Raw genomic sequence first — 24,467 nt, 5'->3', positions numbered from 1 at the left:
ATCCATTCCTTATTAATCTGAAAAAGCATTAGATATGATTTAACAAAATACAGTTACAAACAAGTGAGAAATATTTTATGATGTAAGTATGTTACAAATCCATTATGATTGATAGCAAACTCTCAGCAACCTAAAACCATCAAAACAAGTAATATCATCATCACTTCTGAAAGTTTAAGAGGAAACAATAAATAACCCAAAATTGTACAGTATTTGCATTGCAAAACAGTTTTTGTCTAAGCATTATGCATAGAGACTGTGTTTGGAATTATAATAGTTTTTTGGTCAGCTGATTGTAGGGTGGCGACAGGTGTTGTCAGTTTAATTCCTCTTCCATAATATACAGCTGCGACAAGTTCTTCAGTTGCCCGTTGTTTAAATGTTATAGCAGTGGCAGACGAACGAGAATTGACTTGGTCCGCTTGCCAATTAGATCTTGCCATTTTTATCTTGTCTAGGACTCGATTGCATTGCTTATTAAATTGAGTCAGTTGGGCCGGTGATACCGAGGTCTGTTCGGTATGTGGCATCACTTCGGCGAGAAGTTGTCTTTCTGTTTGTTCCACTTCAGGATCCGGCTTTGTTCTCAAATAATCAGGGACTTCGGCATGAGACATGATAGGAACTCGTCGTCCGGTTAGCTCCATTAAAACCGGATCTGTGTCAGGGTTAAGCCGTAATGGAACAACTGGATAATTTCTCAGCGGAAGAGTCTTATCTGATTTCATCATGCTCAATAAAGAGCTGATATGGCCAGAAAGCAGAGCGAAGTTATCAAGAACCGTTGGCCAAGAAAGGGTCGTATGTTCATGTTCTATTTTCAGCAGAAATTCTTCTATTGCTTTTCTTACTTCTTTTGCTCGTATATGTATGGGTTCCATACAATTCATCAATGCCGGTGTTCCCTCTGGACCTTGTGTTGCACTCATGATGCTAGTCTTCTTAAATTTATGCTAATGTTACTAGACCAAGGTCTAATTCTTTTGTACAGTTTGGTAAGCCTGCACACTCAAGTACATACATGAAATAGGCCAAAACCTACAAAGCACTCAACACTTAATGTACTGCTAAGTATATGTAGGTCCGTGATTATGCAAAGTTTGATAATTAATCAGCAAAATGCCCTAATTATAGCCAGACAACATGATTAAAAGTTTAAAACATTCGTGTTACCAAGTATATACAAAAAAGTATGGCAGTTGCACCCAGTGGCGGAACTAGCCTATGTGTTCAAGAGTTTGAACACCCTTTTTGAGAATTAACCAAGCATATAAACCAGCCAAAACATCGGGCCAAAAAACGGACGAAAGCTTATACACTCAAACTGAAATTTGGCCAAAACATTTATGTCTTTCTTAGCAACCTGCGTTTCTTTCTTTGTCTATTATAAATTGTCGTGAAGGTAAAAAATTCCGACATGCACGTTCGATGTTGATGACTTTCTCGCGTGCAGGTGCAACACTTTGTCACTTTCCACTATGGGTCATCGGCCAGATTGAAAAGTTTGTTAAATGTGCGTGGGATTGATTGCGCATATAGTGGCTATTGTTTCATCTTGTTGCACAGGGAACTTCTTACCCAAAACAGCAAATTTTTCAATCTGGGTCATCGGTATAGCCTAGTTTATGCATATTGCAAGTTTCATGAATCATCAAAGTGGCAGCAACTAAAAACGTGAAATATCGACGCTGTCTTAATAAATTTTTCGATTTTTTTTATAAACAGGGAGATAGAAAAAACAAAACTTATATATTTGACAGTTTGTTTATAGTCGATGCTAGAACACAATACAGTCTGATGCCTAAGTCTGACGTTAACAAATTTTAACTAATACCCGGTTCGGTAATACCGTATTGCGGTAATTGTTTGGTCCATATTAAAGAAGGCTTATTTTTTCCAAACAATACAAACAACTATTATATACACTTTATGGTAAACATTCATACCAGAATCATGGCTTTTAAAATTGAGTTGACAATGACAACCCAACCTTAAGCCTGTTTCCATAACTTCCTAACCAAGCTTGGATGAGGCATGAGCAAGCATTAATGAATCGGCCGGGTTCCTAGCGGTCTCATAACATCAAAAGGTTTTTTGGCAAATTGGTACCATTTATTTTTAATGTTTTTATTTTCACCATTGACAGTGGGGAGCGAAAAGTTTAGTGTTAGCCCAATAATTTCAAATTGTACATATTGCATCTATCAATTTCAACTTTTTACAAACATTTACTTTTATTTTCTAAAACATGACAGAAATAATCAATATCATTGCTCTTTTTTACAAAGTCTCACTATTGCCCTACTACTTGCTTAAATGTAACATTTTATATCCCATTTAAATAATCTAAGTTGAAGACTTGTCGCAAATAGGCTATTCACGAAATCTAAAATCTAACCTATAATGTGGTGGTATCCTAAAGTACCCTTACATATTTATTGCGTTTTCCCACCCTTTCTGCGCACTCATGCACACTGTACCAAAAAAATCTCGAATGATTATATTATTATTATAATTACAACGGCGAAAGTGTTTTGATTTGATGTTTTTAAATTAAAAAATACATCAAAATTATTACCATTACACTTTCATTTTCCAACCATCCAGGCTATCATTGGCTAGGCTATATTCGAAATTGATGCTTTGATTTATAGTTTTCGGGGTTGCTTTAAGCGGGATATTGTTGGATCATATTATTGGAGTTAAGTTTAGATTGGAAGGTAGATTTAGGTTAGGTTTGGGTTACTAGACCTATATTATAGCATTTAAGTTAGGTTAACAAGAAACTGTGAACAGTAGCTTTGAATACACGATTTTTTCCAGTGAAATAGGGGCAGCATTATAATTCACTTTAGTTGGGCAGCATGTCATACGGTTGTTATTTTTGCAGACTTGCCCGTTGAAAGTTGCAATAATGCTTAAGCTACTTATGCTTACTAAAACTATGTAACCAGTACGGTATCTTTTTGATTTCTAGATTTATATTTTTCACTTGCAGACTTTCTTCTGGTTAAACAATTAACAGAAAATACTTGAATCTGCAAATTGTGAAATCATACTGTGACGATTGTGCAAGAATGTCAAAGCATAGATCAAGAGGATCAATCTCTTCTGAACCAGTGAAGGTTGATTTTGAAATCCCATCATGGTAAGAACAGCAAATAGAACTAATTTATTGACATTCTTATATTGGGACTGCAAAAGTCTGCCAAATTTGAAACGAATCATTAGAAACTATAAGCTACTTCATATGGTTACTTCTGCAATCTCCAGATAGGCTATATAAGTTTTTTACAAACTTCTTTACAGGGCAGGAATGTGTCCTGCTGGTACCCACCTTGATGTAATGAAAGGAGACAAACTGATTGAGGTATTTAAGTTTGGGCAATTGTAAATTGCTATCGATTTGCAGTAATATCATAATTCTTTACAATTTGATAACTTAATTATTGCTTAAACAATTGAAGTGTTATTGGTATGACATATGGTAAGATATCAGAATGTTTATTCTGAAACTGAACAAAGTCTTCGCACACCTTTCAGTCTCACCTTTTCACCAAATTTGTCTTTGTGTAATTATCAATAGTCACACACATTTTATTTATGTGTTTATCGCACTGCCCGAATTTGAAACTGTTCACAAAGAAAGAAATATTCACTGAACAGAAGTGAGTATCAGTCATGCCTTGTTAAAGGACATTAAAATAGTAGCATCTGGGTTGCATACTTCCCCATACTTCAACTGCTCTGTTGTCGAGTATTATTAATGCAAATGATTTTTAATCATAAATTTCTTGTGTGTGTTTCTTTAGTTGTTTAAATTTAGGAGCAGTTTTTTCTTTACCTTAAAATAAGAGTTAAGATCAAACTATTGTGTGGTTTTACAGAAACTTATTATTGATGAAAAGAAATGCTATTATTTTGGCCGTAATTCTGACACCTGTGATTTTTTAATTGAACATGCGTCTTGCTCAAGAGTTCACGCTGCTCTTCTTTATCATAAACACTTGAAAAGGATGTTTATCATTGACCTCGGAAGTAGTAAGTTTTGAATACAGCAGAATTTAATATGTTATGTGTATAGTAGTTATGTTTTTTCATGAAAACTTAGATTGTCTTTTCATAAGGGACGTTGAAATAAAAATACTTCGAGTCAAGTGTCTCAGGGTTTTGTGCCACATGTTTTGTAATTGCTTCTATTCTATTTTTTTTCAGTGCATGGATCATTTATCAGGAATCTTCGGTTGGAAGCAAATAAACCAACTCCTGTTCCATTTGACACCACATTTCATTTCGGAGCATCAACAAGATCGTACATATTAAAGGGTCAGAGTACTTGAATGAGATGTTTGTGTCTGTGTGCATTTAAAAAAAGATATTCTATCTTAGAAAGAGCTGGGGGCGGATATCAGATAAATGTTTTACTATTATAAGCCTACGTGGTTCAGTTGTTGTAATCACAACTGCATGCTGAATAAAGATGTTTTCCCCAATCCTAATCACTTTGCCTCCTACAAATAATAGAGCGACCTAATGTTGCACCTCAACGTGACGACATGAAAAATGAGGAGGATTCAGCGTTTGATCTTCCTCAAGAGGAAGAAGAACTTGATGTAATTTACTTTAAAAACTGTTTCATACTAATAAACATTTCCATAGTGCCCCATACCTCATAAAAAAATGCTCAAAGGCGCTTTACAGTAAACAGATGAAAATGACAAGTAACATAATTCATGTTTTACTTTCTTTTACAGTTATCTTTAATGTTGCTGGTTTTTGATGCAGTGTAATTCTAATTTCCCAGTTTTAACATAACCTTATCTGTCCTGGCTATTTGCTACATAATGTTGTGAAATATTAATATCCATTGCTTGTCCAAAACATTAAGCACTGAATAATTGTGCTTTAGAATTGAAATTTTATGCATCTTATACTTTTATCAGAACCTGACAGAATTCAATACGGCACATAACAAGCGCATGTCCACGCTTCCTGTTGATGAACCGCGCAAATTAATGAAAAGGAAACGTAAATCAGTTAATTTTGCTGACGAAAATGAAATCATAAATCCTGAAGACATCGATTCAAGTGTAGGAAGATTTCGTAATATGATTTCTGTTGAAGTAATACCAAATAAGGTTAGTATTAATTATAGACTCCAGTAAACCAATTTTCCTTTGTCACTGGCTTGTTATCGTAAATTTTATATCCTGTAGGTTAGCAGTTTCATAAAATTTCTATTTTTTTACATTAAGCAATTTATAACTTTGTCCTTCGCATTAATTGCATCAACTGTAATAGGCTAACTGTAGTTACCTGTGATTGGTCAACTCTTACCTTTCGACTTAACATAAGCCAGTGCAACCCCTTTGACCAAAGTTTACAGAAATGAAAGTCTTTTAAATTGACTATCATTGAAATGTGATTGAATGAAAATTATTGTCTACTGATTTATATTGATCCCATTGATTTTTATGTATTTATTCTTTTTGTTTATTTATTCTTCGCCACAGAGACATAGAGGTGCTGTCTCAGGGTTGGTTTCAGGTCACACAGAAGTCAAGAAACACGTGCAAGAATTTTATAACCAAGGACTTTATGAAGATTTAGAAGGTAAAGAATGTGAATTTCCTGAACTACGGACATTTTTCGGTCAGATATTGACTGTCTTCGAGCACATAAGGATGTCATAACTACATTGGCTTTATAATTAAGACTCTGTAGTATTGTAAGGGGGTTCATACTGTAATAGCTAGTATTCATACCTAAATTCCAGATAAAAAATCCAGTATGGAGACCATATCTTCCAGAATAAACAGCTTCGTGCCTAATTTAGCTCCTGACATTGAAACCGAAACAAAGGTGAGATTTCAAAATATCCCTCGAATATGCTCTACTACAAAAAAATAGGATAAATGTAATGGTGTAGAGTGGAATAAAATAATGAGATTTTTCTGAGACAGCTTCAATAGTATATTCGATCCCAATCAAGTACGCCCATGGCTCATGTTTTCCAGGTCCCCATCGAAACTGCACTTAGCGTATCTCAGCCTGAAGTTCAAATCGAGAGCACGGTCGACACCAAACCTCGAAAAAAATACATCAAGGAAGCCTGGCCTGGAAAAAGACCAGCCCCTGCCCTGCTTGTGTGACGTCATCACGCATGTGGTTTTACTGTGCGTGGTTCCATACTGACGAGAAGCATGACCCTTGAGCAAACCCCGTGTTTAAATGCTGCTGTTGAGCCGTTTGTGTTGAGCAATGTGTTCAACTTAGACAAAAACCTTCAAATGAAAGTGTCAAGTCGCTTGTCTCAAACCTTATCTTTCCAATTATAAAGACGCTTTTCTAGGATCAGATGGTTTTTATAAACTTGCCATTGTACGCAAGATTGAAGCTGAATCGTGATTAGTGATTAAATATTGAAGAGTCAAGAATCCTGCTAAATTTGGGCGTCTCTCTTCTTCTGAGGGGTAGTAGCGGCTTGTATGTCAACTTAGTTGTCGTTTCCATCACGTCTTTCGTTGGTATATGTTGGCCTGCGAATGATGACGCAATTTGAGAAAACTCATCTGGTCGCTAACGGTTTACTGTGTTTTTATAAAAGCAATATTAACATTTGTTGTATTTTTGGTCAGATGTAAGGAATAGAGATACATTGAGTATTGGGCACTGCTAGGATATAGTGCTAACTAACTTGAGATGTTAAGAATTCAATCTTTTACTTACCACAAACAATGCAGTTAAAATCTATCTACCTTGAGGTGTTTTCCAGTTGTGGTTCGTTGTTATCGGGAAAAACTTACGCTTTCTTGGATTCATTTTCCACGCTTGTGACGTCATGAAATCGACTCCTTTCTCCTGAAAAGGTGGTACTGCTACAGTAGTTCCAAAATTTAACTTCACTTAGCATCATGCTGGGACGTACGAAATGATTAAAATTTTGTAAGCTAATTATCATTCGTTTTAAACAACCGCTGCTTGGAATCAAACAGCGAATGTTTTCACCTTTGACCAGTGGTTCCATCAAAAATAGGGTTCAAATAACAAACAGCTTTACCTGACAAGATGGTAGAAGAATAGTAGTTTCATTTTCGCCTGAATAACAAGAAGTCTTTTGGCAACGAAAATCCTTACTAAGCAGTTTACAGAATAGCATCTACAATAGTAATTAACCTTCGTCGTCTGCTTGCACGATCTCTACAGGAACGATATGTTTGGCTGGCTCCAGAAAAATCTGAACCCTCTGATTTAAATGCGGGAGAAAAGCGGGTTGCTTGAAAGCTGATTTGCATGTCGTCAGCGGTATCGGGTGTAGCGTTGAATAGCATTTTATGATGTCATGTTTGGAACTCCTTGACCTGTTCTTTGTTTTGACGTGACACACCGGTTTGTTGTAATATTGCAAAAAATGAAAAACCTAAAACCAGGGTATGTTGGAGTTGTCAATCGCCAGTTGTTCCGGAAAGAATGTTACTGGTCTAAACATGCCAAAAATTTACGGTAGGGCATACACTACTTGTTTACTTTTTTGGACTGAGGGTTGTGCCGTCTCTGTGGTGAAGTCGGTCTCAAATTTCGCCTTGAATGTGACTTCCGCATGAATTGGGCCATGTAATTGCTTCGCAGCTTCTGTGACATTTCGTTTGGAAAACTCAGGAAAAAAATGCAACAAGTCATAAAAGCTATAGATATTAAGTTTTGGCAAAACAACAGATATCTATGCTACATATACTGTGAGAAGCAACATATCAATTATAATAATGTACCTTGCATCTTTAGCGAATGGGTAAACAGGTGGTAGTTCTTTCCGATGAAGTAACTTTGAATTCCGTATTGCCTGGTTATTTCCTATCGTTTCGGGAAACTTTCTGAAATCGATGAATTTGTTCATTATTATCATCAACCTTCTTTGAAGGCATTTTGTTGGTCAAATATTTTTCAAACAAATTGATTGAAATGCAACGTCATTATGATGTAATAACTGCCAGTTTTGCTGCTGATAACAGTATGACATATATAGCCTACGAATACTGTATAGCTGTGGTTTGTGTCTTGAGCTTTCCTATTTGTCCGCTGCGGGTTCCACGAACTATGAGTGATAGGTATCACTATTCAGGCCAGATGCAAATCCTTTTCAAATTTTATCCTTAGTTTCACAATTACAAAAGCAAATATCTTACGCTAAACACGCAAACAAAGCTAACATTTGAGAGACCTATCATGAACATAAAAGAATTTATAATATGTCTCCACGTTGTATGGTATACTTACGTTATCACCAGGGGTGCAGTGCCAATTTTATAAATGCCAGGACCCTGTAGAACCTGCTGTTCGCATGTAAGTTATGTCATATTTCGCGTTCACTAATTAATTAATTAATTAATTATTATTACCAAAAAATAAATGTCAGTTTCAAGGAAATAAATAAAATAAAAATCATGTTAATAATAATTCATCAATTTAAGAAATTATGAACAGTGTAACACTGAAGGCCTGGTGGTAGCAGTTAGTCTTGAACATATTTGTACATCCAGACTCATTCTTTCTCTAGACTCCAGAGGGCAACGAAAGGAATGACAATGACAAAAACACGACATTAAACAATGCATTGTGCATTGTTTTGCAACAATCGATTCGAATAAATCAAATGTAGCCTGTTTGGCAATTTCTACGACCTCCCATCTGTTACTTATTCAGACCCCCTGGAACAATCAATAAATATTAATGGAATGTGGGTCATGCGTCTTAACAAAATCGTTATTTTTATTTATTTTTTTATTTAGTTTTTTCGCCATTGACTGTGGGGAGCAAAAAAAGGTGATAGCTTTGCGAAAGTAAAAGAACACGAAAATATGCTCACAGACAATCAAATAACGAGGAAAAATGGCAAAGCCCGGAAGTTTAACACGTGCAAGGTGTTAATTGTTCAGTGATGCTAATAACGATGAAAGGTTAGCATGGCCACCAAACTCAACAAATATAAATATAAGGTCAAGTGGAAATTACGTTAAAGATTTTTTTAAATAAGATTTAAAACTCAGGTTTTGAAATAAACCATACTAGTATGGCGAACTACGAGTGGTGGAAAAGATGTTGTGCTGGCCTTGTTTTTATGAAGTGCGATGAAGGTCATTGAGTCTTGTACACCGAATTGAGTGCAATGAAGTCACTGTCTTAAATTTAAATTTTTCACTAAACTCCATGTGGCTGTAACAGCAGGTGCATGTTTTTCAGCCTAAAATTCGCACATATACTCTCTAAACCTGAATTTTATCATCGTGCTCAAGACAAAGTCTAAAATTGAATTGAGTAGAAAAGCGACAAGACAAACGCAGATAATTATAACTTATACGCAGAGGTGGGCAGTCGGTACTATTTTAAAAAAGTAGTTCGGGAATTTTTGCGTAAAAGATGCTGCTGCAAATATAATGTTTGCCGCTATTATGCTCTGGGTAAAGGTTACTTCAGGTCAAAACGTAGGTGAAGAAAATCGTTCTACGGCCCTTACATTAGACCCAGAGTCTTTATACACCGATATATAAAGACTCTGCTAGAACAGTGGTTCCGAACCGCCGGTCCGCGTAAATTTTTTGCCGGTTGTTTAAGCTGATTTGATTGCCGTTTTGCTCTAATTTTTCGTCTTAAATACATAGCTTATACCAAAATCTTGCATTATGTTATGCAACGACAACTTTGGTTAACAAAAAGATTAGAAATATCTGTCCTATTCACTACGATCTTCTGTTGCCGGTCCTTGAACATTTTTTTAAGTCTTTACCGGTCCCCTGGTGTAGAAAGGTTGGGAACCACTGTGCTAGAACATCTTAGAACAGTTAATTATTGTACAATGTACATAGTACATCCATAGTTATGAGCGCAATAATACATCTTTAAATTCCACTAAAATTGTCTTGCCTTCGTTTCTATACAATAAAACCATAGAATTAGAATACCATTATGACGCAACCAGGGCCGGATTAAGACGAAACTGGGCCTGATGCTGCAGCGCAAAAACAGGCCTATTTTTTCTAGGCATTGGTACATATGCATTCGACACTCTGACTCCACCGTACACGCGTAATCAGACCGACCAAAGAGCCTTTATTGCTTTCGACGCAGTCAGCCAAATTTTAATGAACATGAACAATAATAACGACGTGTTATCGTAAAAACTCGAGAGTAACATCAGGCTATGTAACACCAACACAATTCAATACCAATATTGCCTGAAAAGCGGAGTTAATGAAGAAAAGGCTAATCCAGATCAACTTAACGTTGGCATATTGTCAATGCTGCGCTAGTGCTGCTTACTTATACTACTGTTTTTCGAGCCTTAGCAAGCGCGAAATCTTCGATCATGTCAGTGCAGTCAAGGCTGCTCAGCACCTCATGTTCAATGCTCATAAGCGCCAGCATGTTTAGCCTTTCCTCCCTCATCGAGGACCGCAGCTCTCCTTTGACTATTCCCAGTTTTGAGAAGCTCCGCTCGCCGGAGGCATTAGACACCATCAAGCACAGATAGATGCGCAAAGCAATCTCGACGTTTGGAAATGTTTGAGAAAGGTTCAACGACGACAAAAGCTTGTACATGGTAAGCTCTGCTGACTCGTTCACACTCACCGATTTCTGGGTGCGCATAAATGCAGCAAACTGTATGAGCTCAGCCACCAGCGTGTCTTCCAAGTCATCTGGATACGAGGAAACGAGATTTTGAGCTTTATTCTCGATCTGCTTTATGCTCAATGACGTTAGCTCCGAAAGAAATCCGAATGTTGTAGATATATCCTCATACGCCTTCATTCGCTTTTCCAGTTCAGCTAACAGTCTGTCGATCATGACCAGATATATATGGGTTTTGAATGTTTCCCTAGGGGTGAGGTTTTCTTCGTTTGCAGCTCCTTCATCAGGCATTCGCTTTCGCTTACGGCCTCGACGTTCTTCAGCCTTGTATTCGCCGTGAGGAACCTTTTCGATCGCCATCTGCTCATACACGTCAAATCTGTCCCGTGCAAATTGAATCGTGTCGACCAGTGATGCCAATAAACTAGTTGCCGTATTCAGACTGACTGTAGGGTCTTGGAGGCTAATGCTCGTACTGTTGAGACGGCATAGGATATCGTTCCAGGCAGTCGCCATAACTGCTGTCTCAAGTTCGTCCATCCTGCGCGAAAATCCGTCGGCCTGGTTTCTCGTATCGGCCTGGTTTCTCGTATCGGCCTTCTGCTCCTTATCTGCCGCAAGCTCATCCAGGACTTCTTGAATGCTCTTCCACCCTTCTACTAGCGCTTTGACAGCATCTGCACGTTCACACCATCGGGTTCCAGACAAACCTTTGAGCGTTAATGTGCAGCGATTCTTCAGTTTCTGCCAGCGATATGTCGATTCAGACAGGAAAACGTATAGTCCATTGACAAAATGAAAAAACCTGGTACAGCCAGCGCAGCTATTAACAGCCTGGTCTCCTACCAGGTTTAAACTGTGGTTGCAGCATGGAATAAAAGCAGCATATTTACATTCTCGCTTCACAATTGCCTGGACACCGTTGTACCGTCCTGACATGTTTGACGCATTGTCATACGACTGGCCTCTGCAGTTAGTAACATCCAAGCCATTTTCCTTCAGAAAGTTCAGAAGTATGCTAGCCATGTGCGTAGCGGTGTGTCTCATCATAGGCAAGAATGTCAGGAACCGTTCAACTGGACCCAACGGCAGAACATATCGAATAACAATCGTTAGCTGGTCGAGGTGTGATACGTCAGGTGTAGAGTCAATCGAGACAGAGAAATACTTCGCCTTCTTGGCTTCTTTCAGGATGGTGTCCTGCACCTTTTGTCCCATGAGCTGCACCAGCTCCTCGCAAATTGTGGATGACAAATAAGAAATGTGACCTTTCCCGCAGTTCGCATATTTTCTAATATGGCTAGCCAGCAGAGTATCGTACTCCGCCAACAACTCAATGATGCCAAGGTAGTTACCATTATGAGGGGAACCTATGATCTCATCCGCGCCCCTTATAGCAAGGCCACGCTTAGCTAGGAATATCAGAACGTCGATGAGCCGCTTTACAATCTGGCGCCAGTAACACCGCTCTTCCTCGACCTGTTTAGCGGCTAGGTAGTCAACACGACCGGCCTCCCTCTGTCGGCTCGCAAAAGACAACATAGCCTTGCGATGACCATCGCTGCTTTCATGCCATTTTATTCTGGATTCGCCTGTCCTCCAATTGTCGAAACCGCCGGATACGAACTTGGTTGCTTGAACAGCATTACCACCGAACAACTTGCATGCAAAGCAGAACACCTTCCCGGTCGAAGGCGAGTAGCACAACCATTGTCTATAGGATTTTTCACCATTGAGCGGATGCGTACGCACGAAGAAGGTCTTAGTGCATCGACGTTGGAATGATTCACCTAGGTATTGTCTGGCGCTCTCTTCAAACATCGATTCAGTGTGTTGGCAGTGTTTTGAACCTTTCTTGGCCCAATATTCTCGAGTGTCAGCGTTGATTTTACCCCACTGTCCTAAATCATTGGTGATATCCTCCAGCGTTTGCGCCAGTGCTTCGCCAGTGATAGCGTCTCCTTTCACCTCTGCTCTCTCCGCTGAACTTTCCCGCTCTTTATCCTCTCTTTCCTCATCAGGTTCATCTTGCTTGGCCTGGTCTTCAGGAGCGCTCGAATTCTCAATCGCATCCGACGCAGGCAATTGAGACGAAGCTGCTCGCATTCCAAAGTATGAACTCAGTTTTGGAATTTTCGCCAGAAGCTTTTCTTGTTCTGCTGCTTCTTTCCTTTTCTTTTTCGCTTTATCCCATCCACTGAGTTGAGACGCCATAGCAAGCGTGCACAAAACGCAGCTAAATTTGTAAATTGTGGAACCGTAAAATTTATCGCATTAACTTGAAATCTTCCGTTACAATAAACACAACGCCGTATATTTAGCCTACGTCACAGTGCAAAAAAAAACATTAGCAATTGTCTTAGAATTAAGGCAGTCGCTAGCGTCCAAGTGAACCCCAATGCTTTCCATCATTTTTTGTTATAAACTGACACTGGTTTCCATCATTTTTTGTTGTGAACCGGCAGTTGTTTGCACGGTGTTAGCTTGTGAATCGGCAATGAAACAACATTGAACTCAACAATAATGATTGCTAACTCTTTTCCCAACCATAATGAGTACTAATCTTACTGCCTTAACCTAATGTATTCCTAAGGCTTAGCCTAACTCAGTGGTTCTCAACCGCCGGTCCGCGAAGTACCGTATCTTACTTTCTGCCAAGCTAATTTTAATCTGGAATCATAAGCATTGCAAAGTTGATACTTCCTGTAAAACTCATTTTACGCTTGGCCGATTCACAGCAGTAGGCTAAAACTGGCATAGCCTATCTCTCCTTCGTTGATACAGCAGAACTGTTTAATAATAAAGGTTAACCTTCCGATGACCTAGATTTTGTGCCGTTTATGATTGTTTCGTCATAAACTGCGTCTAGCTTTCAAAAAGTTTTGTAATACAAGGTCATTCTTCACTTTTCAGATGCTGCAATAGCTTGTCCTGTTAAACTACAGAAGGATTAATATGGAATCAACGAACCAACAAGTGTATTTTAACAAGAAGGAAAAAACTAAGACTTCTGAAACAAATAATTCTCAAAATGGAAATGAACCAAGTATCAGTAGGTGCAAATGTAAACTACGAAAAGGGCATATGCAGATAAGTTGAGTGTCACAGAGGGAAGTAAGAAACGAAAAGGGGAATTTGTCAGGCAATACAATAAAAATACTTGGAGCTTGGTTTTACAATAGTTCCGGGTAGTGAACAATCGTCACGGCCCTAATGTTTGGTGTGCTCCCAAATTCTGCCAAATGACGTTATGAAACCTTCTAAAGTTGTTCGTCACTTTCATTCAAAGCACAACAATCTTGAAGGCAAGCCACTTGAATATTTTGGACGAATATTCTCTGATATGAACGATTAAAAAAAGCAAATGAAAAGATGACGACTACCGAAAAATCCTTTCTTCATGAATCCTATCTAGTTTCTCTACGAATAGTTAAAACCAAAAAAAGCATACACGATTGGGGAAGAGTTAATAAAGCCGTGCATCTTATCTGCGGCTGAAGTAATGAAGGGCCCTGAAACAGCTCGAAAAGTGTTATAATTTTTCATCTTAAATAAGTAGTCTATGCCAAAATCTTGCTTTATCTTACGTGCCTAGGCGTAACACTGTGCCTAGGCGTAACACTGTGCCTAGGCGTAACACTGTGCCTAGGCGTGCGAAAGTCGGACTACAAATTTCATAATAAGAATTATTTGTGGGTTAATTAAGCAAAGGAAAACTGTTCAGCGTCCGGAAAATTCACGTCTGTTTTCGTCTGGGCCTATTTCAGGAATGGGCCTAATGCTGCAGCATCAATAGCATCCACCTTAATCCTGCACTGGACGCAACAATTAGGGGATTTTGATGGAAATCTAACACGTCATCTTAATCAGCTGAAGAATTTCCTCATGGAAATCTTATAATTTCAATAACGATTGAAAATTTTGGAAATATATTTATTTAAACAACTTATCCGGTACAAGTGAGTAATTACTCAAATGTCATCACATTTTCTATAATCTAACCCTAACGGCAAAGCAAAGCACTGGTTTGAGTAAGCTTTTTTTCTTTGTGTTAGCGAAGTTACAGTATTGCTTTGGTCTTTAAATGTTTCTGTACTCGTTGCCATCCTTGGCAAGGCTTTGCGTCGTTTTATAGCAGAAGTGCACCGGTTACTGTAATGTCAGTTAACTGTCCATCCTTATAGTACCACTGTTAGACTGTGCGCCTAGTCTATATATACCGGTAGTTAACCTAACACTTTGTGTGTTTTAAACTCCCTGCCAGGGCTTTGCCGTTTCTTCCCGTTCGGCGTTTGTTGATTGTTTGTGAGCGTATTTCTTGTTATGTTTTGTTGTAACTTGTAACAAAGCTAGCACCTATTCGCTCACCACAGTCAATAACTATAGGCCTAGACTATAAATAAATAAAATAAATTATTGGTAGGCGGTAACCGGTAAGAGCAAGGCAGACAGGTTTAGTTTCTAATGAATTATCCTATAGGCTGAAGCCTACCGGCTTTAATGGAACGTGTGATGGCACACGCAAGCTCGAAACTCATCAAGTTACACCCCTAACTTGTATCTAGGCCAGGGTGGTCCAAACCCTGGCACGCGGGCCGCATGCGGCCCGCGTGAAGCTTTTGTGCGGCCCGCGAACACTTTGTGGATGCCGGAATTATCAGTGCTAAATCCAAGGTTTAAAAATACACCTACGCTTTATAAATACATTACATTCGCCACAACCCTAAATAAGTCGTGCATAATCGGGTCAATAGGTAACTATGAGGGAACAATGTCGGTTTGTGACGACACAAACGTGCGTTGATATTTTGCTTTTGTTGCTAGCGCAGAGTACACTCTCGAATTTGGTTGTAAATTAGCTGCAACTCGTTTATTTAGTCAAGGGGAAAAGTTTACTAAAAGCATGAGTGTCAAAAGAAAAGTGTCAGAGGAAAACAGAGAGTTCAATTCTACTTGGGAGGAAAGGTATTTTTTTGCCAATAGCAATGGTAAACCACAGTGTCTGGTTTGCTTGCAAGTTATTTCAGTGCCTAAAGAGTTTAATTTAAAGCGACATTACAGCACCATGCATGAGAAAAAATATGGCCAATACCATGGAACTTCTAGGGAAGCAATTTTGAAAGAGTTAAAGGGCAATTATTCCAAGCAAAAAAAAATGATTATTGGTTTTTCCAAACCCGATTCAACTGCAGACCTTAAAGCTTCATACGAAGTTGCTCTAACGCTCGCAAAACATGGAAAAGCTTTTCGAGACGGGGAGATTGTAAAAGAGTGTGCGATTAAGATGGCCCTTTCCTTTGGAGATAAAAAAATAGCCAAAAAATTTGAAAACGTTTCTTTATCTCATCAAACCGTTGCAAGAAGAGTGGCAGAATTGAGCGAAAACGTGACTGTGCAATTGAAAGACGTTGTTCAACAATGCAAGTACTTCTCTTTAGCCTTGGATGAAAGTACTGACATCAGTGACGTTTCCCAGCTTTTGGTTTTCATTCGCACTATTGATAAAAACTACTCAAGATATCTCCACTTCGTGGAACTACAAAAGGTATCGACATATATAACAGCCTTGCGTCTGTCGTTGATGCTTATGGAGGATTTGAGAAGTGTGCATGTGTTGTAACAGATGGTGCCAGGGCAATGACAGGACGAAAGAGAGGACTAGTTGGCATTCTAAAAGATCATGGAGTGAACTGCCCAACATTGCATTGTATCATTCACCAAGAAGCACTATGTGCCAAAGTTTTGCAGATGAGTGATGTTATGCTTAGTGTGACGAATATAGTCAACATCATCAAAGGGGGAAACAGAGCCCAGAGACATAGAAAATTCATCCAGTTCTTAAAAGATGTGGGTGCAGAATATGAAGATGTTCCACTATTCTCAAAAATTCGATGGTTAAGTGCAGGCAAAACATTGAAACATTTCTTTTCTTTGCGAAAAGAAATACTAAATTTTCTCCAGAATGAGATAGAAGGGACGACCGAGACATACCAGATTCAGTTGAGTGATGACAAGTTCATTGGTTCGTTGGCGTTCTTGACAGACATTAGTAATCACTTCAATATCCTAAACATGAAACTGCAAGGTAAGAAACAAAATATTTCTCAATTGGTTGGACACATTGAAGGTTTTCGCAAGAAACTTGTGCTATTTAAGGCTTCTTTGCAAAGGAATGATGCTACCCACTTTCCTGCATGCAGTGAAGTACTTGGTGAAAGAAAAAGTATCGATTTTTCTGCATTTTCTAACAAAATTGGTGACATCATCGATGAGTTTAACGACAGATTCGCTGACTTTGATTTGCTGAAAGCACAAATGGAGCTTTTCAACAATCCAATGGAAATAGTTATAGAATCCCAACCATCTTACGTTCAGCAAGAACTATGTGAATTGCAGTCAGACCCTTTTCTTCTTTCACGTAAGAATGAGCGTTACGACGCCTTTTGGAGGCTTTTAAGCAACGAACAGTTTCCACGATTAAACGACTTCGCACTGAAGATATGCTCCATGTTTGGTAGCACATACATATGTGAAAGCACTTTCTCCATTATGAAGCGATTAAAAAGCGACACACGGAACAGAATGGCTGATGAAACCCTGGATGCCTGCTTACGTCTGTCGACCACTGAATTTAAAGCAGAGATCGACACCATATGCAAAAGCAAAAACGCAGAGTCGCAAGCAGAGATTAAAAAGTGAGTTAGGCGTGCAGCAAAACATTAGGTCGATCAGAACAGCAAACTCAGTCCTTTCCTTTCATTCATTTCATTTCATTCATACAACTGTATTTTGTAAGCGACAAGATTTGTTAATGTTCATAGCCTGCGAACAGTAGTTAACAACGTTTCTACTTTCAGCAACGCGTTATCATTTCTCACTATGCGGCCCGTGAAGTTTTTCTCAGACCCTAATGTGGCCCTTCATGTTCGCAGTCTTGGACCACCCTGATCTAGGCTATAAGTTCTTGCCTATTTACAGAAGTGGGCAGTCAGTACTTTAAAATGACCATCGGTAACGGTACTGGTACTTGGCAAAAAATGTACCGACGGTTCCGGTATTCGGTACTATATTAAAAAAGTAGTTAGCTACTTTTTGTGTAAAAAATGCTGCTACAAATGCAACGTTTGCCGTTATTATGCCCCCGGTAAAGATTACTCCAGGTCAAAACATATCTATGACATTGATGCTAAAATTTGTATTAAGGATTAATAAATATGTATTTTTGAAAACATGATTGTTAAAATTTTGAAATTATCTTGTGAAAAGTACAGAGTACCGGGACCGATTGAAATTCCTTGAAAAAAGTAATTCGGTACTTTTTTTCGAAAGTACCGACGGTATCTGTACTGAATAAGTTCCGCAGTATAGTAATTTGATACTGTAGTACCGCAGTATGCCTACCTATGCCTATTTATAATAAACAAATCAGCCGAAGTTGGTTACTAGAACATTGATGTCCAATAAATAAAGAAAGAATTCACGCCATCATGCCAAATTGTGTTTCTTAGCATTAAAAATAGATCGTCTTGATTTGCCATAATTTTCATTTGAGGAAACACCATAGCTAACTCTAATTGCACTTTGCAAAGTTAACAACTGGTGTTTCGATTAGAAAATTTGCTGTTTATGAAGGTAAAATTTCTTACACAACAAGAATCACATACATGAAACAAAGATGTGCATATTAAAGATCTGGGTCTAGTGCAGCAGTGCACAACCAGATGACTTCACAATTTGAGTAGCTGGGATCTAGTATGCAAAGGTTGTGCACTTCTGCACGAGGCCAAAAAATTGCTTGTGCAGTTTGCAAATCTTCCAATCTGGAACAATTTGGATGCCAGTAAGTTCTAACCATGGTGTGTTGTTACTACTTTACTCTGGTGAGTTCACCCCAGAAAATCCTTACCGATAATTTCATTCCATTTTTTTAAAGGAGCACTGCAGTTTTCTTGCATAGTGGCATGGATAATGTTAATCAGTAAAGTTTTTTTATTTTGTTGTTTACAAATATTATTTAGATAAAACTATTAGGATATTTGTACTGACATTTTCTTCCAAATCACTTTATAAAAATGTACCTAAGTGTCACACAGTGCATACTTGGCTGTACATTGTTGTTCTATGGAGCCCGATGTGCACAACTGGAAGAGGAAAATGTTACTGGAGGGTCGGTTGTTAAATTGTACAACAAAGGCCAACGAGTTCGTTTGCATTCTCACGACATCAAATATGGTTCTGGAAGCGGGCAGCAATCGGTAACTGGAATGAATTCCGAAACTGATGCCAATAGTTACTGGCAAGTTCGAAGCCCGTCTGACACTCATATACCAAGAGGAGAAGCGATAAAATGTGGGCAAGCTGTTCGTTTAACACACATCCAAACTTCATGCAATCTTCACAGTCATCACGTCAGTTCGCCGCTTTCACACGAGCAAGAGGTTAGCTGCTACGGCGAGGAGGGGGAAGGTGATCATCTGGATGATTGGATCGTCATCTGCTCTGGGAAGACATGGAAGAGGGATCAGTATGTTCGCTTCAAGCATCGTGAAACATCAGCATACCTAGCGTGTTCAGGTCAATCCTATGGAAGGCCAATTCATGGACAGAAAGAGATTATGAGTTCGACTAGTGATTCTAGCGGGCAAGGCAAATATTGGAAATCGGTAGAGGGTGTTTATATAAAGCCCAGTGAGAACATGGGCACGAAATAGTCCAATGTAAATAGCGACTCCCAATCTTCTGTGAGTGGTGATGATGATGATGCAGAGATTGAACAAACCGACAATGTTTTCCTAGATTATTACCGTACAATTGTGTATCATCTTTTGGACTATTTATGCAGTATGTTCGACTGGGTATTTGGTGAAAGTTTGAAAAATGTCCTAGCATCTTTCATTCCAAATTTTTGAAATTTTCGGCTACCAGATTTAAATGAATTGCTGGTCTGAAAGCACAAAAAGTGAAGGTTGGAAAAACATGTTTGTGGCCACCTGTGTTTTCTCACGAGCAAAGCTGGAAAATTTCAAAGATATAGCCTACCTGGTGATGCACTTAACCATTTTCTATTACAAAATTGGTTGGTTATGGGTTAATTAGATTGGTTATTTGAAAGTATTGTATCGCTTTTTTTAGACCAGTCATACCATCATTTATCTAGCATTAAGCGTGCCATGTTTCAGCAGACCTTTTTACACTGGTGCCCATGCTATTAAAATGTGTGCACTGACCTGGCTCTCAACCATTTTTCATGCTGAAAAGCTCAAACAATTTTAAATGCTTTTGTCAATTGGAAGACGTTCAAATTAAGCTCGTTGTGTATTATTAAGTCTGGAAGAGACACAGTTTGAATCTTTTTTAATTCTCATACTGCATTTTTTATCTTTTCACAGGCGTTACATAGCTACGCCTGATGCCTAAAACGTTAGTGAAATTTTAAACAACCTTTGGTAAACAAGATGTCTTTAAAGTACAGTAAAAATTAAGTCAACAATGAAAACGAACAATCTTTTCTGAAAGATTTTTGGAAGCCCTGTGCTACTTAGCAAGTTAAAAATATCTGTGATCCAACTCATGAACGTTTTCCAATAGGTAAAAATGTTAAAAAGCTTTGCAGCTTTTTGTCGTTAACAATAGACTGGAGCCAGGTTAGAATAGCTGTTTCAATAATTCTGGCAACAGTATATAATTGTCTATTCTGTTATGGAAACCTGTCCAATTCCGACCGTTTAATAGCATCATATCGACGCATGAGAGTTATGCAGGTGGAGGTGTAGTTGAACAGTTGTAATTCTTGCATGGAATAATTTTTAAATTTTCTGTGCTGTCATACTGTGTGCTTTGTTCTTTTGCCATTTAAAATGTTTATACAATTGCGACCAGGAAGTAGCTTAAGACTGTTCTAATGGCTAAAATGCCAATTGCTAAGTAATTTGTGGTTACGGTGCACTGGAAGAGCCGCCAAATAATTAATTCTCAAAGTGAAATCTTCATGTTGGTTTTTCTATTTCAATTTTCATGCAAATTTGTTAAGCCTCATCATAGTAAAATAACTAGAAATACGGCATATTTAATGTTTTTTCATAGAACGTGATATATTTCATATAAGAGCTTTGAATTGAATGAAAACAAGATGTCAAGTCCTCGATCTAGAAGAGTTTTGAAGGAATTGAAACTGAAAAATGGAAACAAGGTTTGTCATTTACACATGCGTAGAACTCGCCAATAACAGCATCACCTGATGCGTGTAGTTGCATAACTTTTCTGCTTTCAAGGAAATTGTCATATTTTCATATTTTGCATGCAGTTAAGTTTGCCTACATTGGGAACATTTTTGTCCCATAGAATTTTGGCCGTAGGCATCGTTGTTTCTGTAGGTATTGTAGTGTAGCACAAACTGAATTTTCAAAATGGACAGGTCAAGCATTCCATAAAATGGTATTTTTGTAATCATTTACAAGTTATGTTGCACGTCTCAATGTGCTTGCCATATAATAACATTTTTGTCCGATTTCCTTTGAGGTGCTGCTATATTCAAATAGAACTTTATGTAATCAGCCTAAGATTAGAGCATGTATGTAAGTAAGTAAAAGATTTGTCACTTCAACTTAAAATATTTATTTTTAGTGTTGCTTCGAGTGTCAAGCGCTGAATCCGCAATGGGTTTCCGTCACCTACGGAATCTGGATCTGTTTAGAATGTTCCGGTCAACACAGAGGACTTGGTGTTCATTTGAGCTTTGTTCGATCAACAACGATGGACAAGTGGAAAGATTCTGAGCTAGAAAAAATGAAAGTACGTTGCAATTAATAACACAGCATTTTGTCTTTTTAATGAAGTTCATCAATCTCAGTTACAATAAACATGTTTTAATGTACAGGATGTGATGGCTGGTTCTAAATTCTTTGCCGTGTGCTTTTTTCCAGGTGGGTGGGAATGATCCTGCAAGGTCCTTTTTCGAATCTCATTCTGATTATGATCCTAATTGGACACTGCAAGAAAAATACAACAGCAAAACAGCTGCTTTACTTCGAGACAAAGTAAGATTTTTTGATAGTTAAAAAATTTTAATTTGTTTTTCACCGATATAACCACACAAGCATTAATATATGGATTCACCAGAAACATACGTCATTCAATAAAGTCCTACGTTGTGTTCAATCATTTGTCACCATTTCGATCTTATGTATTTATATGACTCATGTAATGAAACATATAACAACAACAGGAATGCTTTGATTTGTAGGTCACCACAGAAGCTTCCGGGGACACGTGGGATGAAAGCACATCATCAGCTCAAAATTACATCTCTTCCACTCAGCGTGGCAATGATTCACTATCGACTAAACATAGGTGTGAAAACATACATAAATTTCTATAAAGCTATAATTTCTGTAATTTTATAAATTATATAAAGCTATATTTCATAACTAGTACGCAGTGATCTCACTTGGGCCATTTTTCCATAGAAATCAAACAACAAATTCATCAAATAACGATGGTGGAAACAACATCGACGATTTTGAATCGTGGTTGAACCAAGATGATTCGTTTCCTTCCCCGGTGGCTTCGCAACAGAAAAGTTTGTCATACTATCACGAATACATGAAGTGCAGCATAGAATATAGTTCATGTTTGTTATGGAACACATTGGCAACATGCTAATATGCTTTTTGAGTAGCCTCAAAATTTTCAATTATATTAGCAGTGTGACATCTATTGTATCTGCTGCATTTGGTTTGCTCAGTTTTGCTGAATAACGTTTAAAAAATAAACTCCACAGTGTCGAGTTCAGGCTATGTTGGTTTTGGAAACACTCCAACCCCGAAAACTGAAGAAAATGATTTCTTTTCTGGTGCAATGAGTTCTTTGTCCGTTGGGTGGCAGACTGCAGCAAAGTGGACGTCAACAGCAGCCACAGCAGCAAAAGAAAACGTATGTCGGAGATAGTTAACAACTTGAAGTGAACCACTTCACCGTTTGCTGGGCCAGTTATCATCCGTTTTTCATTTGTGACGTTTTCTTCCTTCAGGCGGTTAAACTCGGTTCACAAGCGTCAGTTTTAGCCACTGACCTCAGTTCAAAGGTCAGCGAGAAGGTCGTGAAGCCCACACAGCAAAAAATCACTGAGGGTCGAATGGTTGATGACATCACGAGCGGGATGTCGTCACTGGCGGGAAAATTTTCAGATTACAGCAAATCCGGTTTATCCAATCTCTCAAATATTATTCAAAATAAACGGTAGGTGCTAGCTCTTCATAAATCCAATATAGTAGTCTGTAAATTGTGATTGTGTGTAGTACTGTACGCAACGGCTTAACCAACTTCAAAACGTTTGTCAAATGCTTTATCACGTTATTATTTATGCTATATATTACGTTTTTGCCAACGCAATTACCCTATTACTTATCATGTAGAAGCAGTGCATATACCGATAAGTGACGCACAGTATCCCAATTATAAGGCTTTTTATCTCGTTGGTCTGGCCGCAAAATTGCTAGCACGCGGTCGAAAGCTGTGTAACGTGCTATTGGCTTGTTGTGTAAAAGGAAACGCGCCTAGTTATATCAAGCCTGCTCACACAACTGTGCCACAAGGGGAAGTCATTTTTTATTTACGGTTTCAGTGTACACAAGCGTTTGATCTGGCATCGCGCTTTTGCATCAATAGAAAGAGAAAGCACTAGAATTTGTCGACTGGAAGCGAACGTTTCATCCGATTTAATTCACAACGTGCTAAAGTGCCCTTTCCCGCATTCTAAGCGTTGCGTCAATTAACGCGTCGACGATAAGCGGCTTATGGTGGGTTAACTAGGGCCCGTTATGTGATTCATACCCACCTGTCACCCCTGCGGTAAGTAAGATGGGTGAAACGTAGAATTATCTTAAAATCCGCTACAAGTTATCTCCAGTAGACGCCGGGGAAAAATGGAACTTGCTTTTTCAATCGTCTCGTCCACGTGGATGGAGTTGACTCATTTTTGGTTAATTTAGGAAACTTGCAGAACGCTGCGTAAAAATTTATGACGTCAGTGATGGAATATTGCAATGTACAGTGGAATACTATCGTTTTGCGCGTAGACGGTATATTTGCTCTACTAGGCTCAGCAAACTGAATTTTTTGCGCAGTGAATTTCACTTGATCTAAAAATTCACGGTTTCTCTCCAGCACCGACCAAGATGATGTGAATGCGGAATTTTGGGATACTTTTGGCGTCAATCAAGAAACCCCCACCAAGCCAGCATCGACCAATACAAGACCGCCAACTCGAACAGAATTTGATGACGTCATAGGTTCAAAAAACACTACCCCTGTGACAAGCGCAGACGACGAAGTTGATCTTGAAGCTTGGCTCAACGAAGGTACGTCATCTCCCACGTCATCAAAGGTGACGCCATCTGCCCCTCCGCAAAACACATGGGGTGACTGGGAGGAAGTTGGGTGGGACAGTGTTGACGTCACAAAGAAAGACAATGAAGTGAGCGTGACGTCATCAAAATTTGACTGAAAGAGACCAAAATCATATTTTATTTATCCTCTCTATCGCCTATTAGTGGTGGGTTATTGTTGTGTTTGTTTTTCGTCGCGTTACATGTTTACTAATATTGTAAAATATACGAGAAAATAACGTCTTGGACAATTAATGTCTGCTTATTGTGGCAAGTTCTGTGGAGGCGGTGCCGTCAGTAACTTCTTTTTTGTTCCAGTTTGAGCCGAGAGCGGCGTGTTTTCATCAGTGCGCATGTCTCATTAAAATACATTCATTGGCCGGTGTGAATGGCGATGAAAGCGACGCTAGGGCTTTTTCTCGGAATGATTCGTTAACGGCTGACACGGCTTGGACCCCT

At 38.6% G+C, this 24,467-nt stretch overlaps 7 protein-coding genes across 7 annotated transcripts; 4 read left to right on the top strand and 3 right to left on the bottom strand.

Annotated features, from left to right (window-relative positions):
- Nucleotides 1-16: 16 nt before the first annotated feature.
- LOC143449353 (mediator of RNA polymerase II transcription subunit 8-A-like) lies at nt 17-2,024 on the bottom strand. Its single transcript, XM_076949518.1, has one exon. The coding sequence runs from the start codon at nt 927-929 to the stop codon at nt 237-239; it is 693 nt and encodes a 230-aa protein (XP_076805633.1). The 5' UTR covers nt 930-2,024; the 3' UTR covers nt 17-236.
- A 949-nt stretch (nt 2,025-2,973) lies between these two features.
- LOC143450319 (nuclear inhibitor of protein phosphatase 1-like) lies at nt 2,974-6,618 on the top strand. The gene is made up of 9 exons (XM_076950806.1): nt 2,974-3,148; nt 3,310-3,370; nt 3,888-4,041; nt 4,216-4,326; nt 4,525-4,613; nt 4,944-5,138; nt 5,514-5,613; nt 5,777-5,862; nt 6,018-6,618. The coding sequence occupies exons 1-9, from the start codon at nt 3,078-3,080 to the stop codon at nt 6,150-6,152; spliced, it is 1,002 nt and encodes a 333-aa protein (XP_076806921.1). The 5' UTR covers nt 2,974-3,077; the 3' UTR covers nt 6,153-6,618.
- On the bottom strand, nt 6,409-7,916 carry LOC143450320 (uncharacterized). The gene is made up of 6 exons (XM_076950807.1): nt 7,770-7,916; nt 7,528-7,654; nt 7,177-7,420; nt 7,061-7,098; nt 6,759-6,861; nt 6,409-6,539 (listed from the first exon to the last, which is right to left on the bottom strand). The coding sequence occupies exons 1-6, from the start codon at nt 7,901-7,903 to the stop codon at nt 6,409-6,411; spliced, it is 777 nt and encodes a 258-aa protein (XP_076806922.1). The 5' UTR covers nt 7,904-7,916.
- A 2,398-nt stretch (nt 7,917-10,314) lies between these two features.
- Nucleotides 10,315-12,837, bottom strand: LOC143448715 (zinc finger MYM-type protein 1-like). Its single transcript, XM_076948562.1, has one exon. It carries the CDS (start codon nt 12,835-12,837, stop codon nt 10,315-10,317), a length of 2,523 nt encoding a protein of 840 aa, XP_076804677.1.
- A 2,689-nt stretch (nt 12,838-15,526) lies between these two features.
- Nucleotides 15,527-17,322, top strand: LOC143448714 (general transcription factor II-I repeat domain-containing protein 2-like). The gene is made up of 2 exons (XM_076948561.1): nt 15,527-16,009; nt 16,141-17,322. Exons 1-2 carry the CDS (start codon nt 15,527-15,529, stop codon nt 17,320-17,322), a joined length of 1,665 nt encoding a protein of 554 aa, XP_076804676.1.
- Nucleotides 17,323-18,621: 1,299 nt separating this feature from the next.
- On the top strand, nt 18,622-20,708 carry LOC143448585 (stromal cell-derived factor 2-like). Its single transcript, XM_076948391.1, has one exon. The coding sequence runs from the start codon at nt 18,696-18,698 to the stop codon at nt 19,332-19,334; it is 639 nt and encodes a 212-aa protein (XP_076804506.1). The 5' UTR covers nt 18,622-18,695; the 3' UTR covers nt 19,335-20,708.
- Nucleotides 20,672-24,259, top strand: LOC143448584 (ADP-ribosylation factor GTPase-activating protein 1-like). Its single transcript, XM_076948390.1, has 8 exons — nt 20,672-20,812; nt 21,247-21,414; nt 21,546-21,659; nt 21,866-21,972; nt 22,089-22,201; nt 22,403-22,554; nt 22,652-22,860; nt 23,788-24,259. Exons 1-8 carry the CDS (start codon nt 20,753-20,755, stop codon nt 24,125-24,127), a joined length of 1,263 nt encoding a protein of 420 aa, XP_076804505.1. The 5' UTR covers nt 20,672-20,752; the 3' UTR covers nt 24,128-24,259.
- Nucleotides 24,260-24,467: the final 208 nt, after the last annotated feature.

Source organism: Clavelina lepadiformis, chromosome 3 (genome assembly GCF_947623445.1).
Source record: "Clavelina lepadiformis chromosome 3, kaClaLepa1.1, whole genome shotgun sequence".
Classification (NCBI taxonomy): domain Eukaryota; kingdom Metazoa; phylum Chordata; class Ascidiacea; order Aplousobranchia; family Clavelinidae; genus Clavelina; species Clavelina lepadiformis.
Note: the sequence above shows the minus strand (reverse complement) of the source record. Positions and strands in the feature narration are given on the sequence as shown.

What these genes read in the sequence shown, in the direction of transcription:
- LOC143448715 (XM_076948562.1), bottom strand. Translation starts at nt 12,837, where the DNA reads ATGGCGTCTCAACTCAGTGGATGGGATAAAGCGAAAAAGAAAAGGAAA.
- LOC143450319 (XM_076950806.1), top strand. Translation starts at nt 3,078, where the DNA reads ATGTCAAAGCATAGATCAAGAGGATCAATCTCTTCTGAACCAGTGAAG. An exon ending in TTGAAGTAATACCAAATAAG is followed by an intron (nt 5,139 to 5,513) that starts GTTAGTATTAAT and finishes TCTTCGCCACAG; the next exon opens with AGACATAGAGGTGCTGTCTC. An exon ending in ACATTGAAACCGAAACAAAG is followed by an intron (nt 5,863 to 6,017) that starts GTGAGATTTCAA and finishes CATGTTTTCCAG; the next exon opens with GTCCCCATCGAAACTGCACT.
- LOC143448585 (XM_076948391.1), top strand. Translation starts at nt 18,696, where the DNA reads ATGTACCTAAGTGTCACACAGTGCATACTTGGCTGTACATTGTTGTTC.
- LOC143448714 (XM_076948561.1), top strand. Translation starts at nt 15,527, where the DNA reads ATGAGTGTCAAAAGAAAAGTGTCAGAGGAAAACAGAGAGTTCAATTCT. An exon ending in TGGCAGAATTGAGCGAAAAC is followed by an intron (nt 16,010 to 16,140) that starts GTGACTGTGCAA and finishes AAACTACTCAAG; the next exon opens with ATATCTCCACTTCGTGGAAC.
- LOC143450320 (XM_076950807.1), bottom strand. Translation starts at nt 7,903, where the DNA reads ATGATAATAATGAACAAATTCATCGATTTCAGAAAGTTTCCCGAAACG. An exon ending in TTCTTCTACCATCTTGTCAG is followed by an intron (nt 6,862 to 7,060) that starts GTAAAGCTGTTT and finishes CCACCTTTTCAG; the next exon opens with GAGAAAGGAGTCGATTTCAT. An exon ending in CAACTGGAAAACACCTCAAG is followed by an intron (nt 6,540 to 6,758) that starts GTAGATAGATTT and finishes CATCATTCGCAG; the next exon opens with GCCAACATATACCAACGAAA.
- LOC143448584 (XM_076948390.1), top strand. Translation starts at nt 20,753, where the DNA reads ATGTCAAGTCCTCGATCTAGAAGAGTTTTGAAGGAATTGAAACTGAAA. An exon ending in CTGAGCTAGAAAAAATGAAA is followed by an intron (nt 21,415 to 21,545) that starts GTACGTTGCAAT and finishes GCTTTTTTCCAG; the next exon opens with GTGGGTGGGAATGATCCTGC. An exon ending in CTGCTTTACTTCGAGACAAA is followed by an intron (nt 21,660 to 21,865) that starts GTAAGATTTTTT and finishes TTTGATTTGTAG; the next exon opens with GTCACCACAGAAGCTTCCGG.
- LOC143449353 (XM_076949518.1), bottom strand. Translation starts at nt 929, where the DNA reads ATGAGTGCAACACAAGGTCCAGAGGGAACACCGGCATTGATGAATTGT.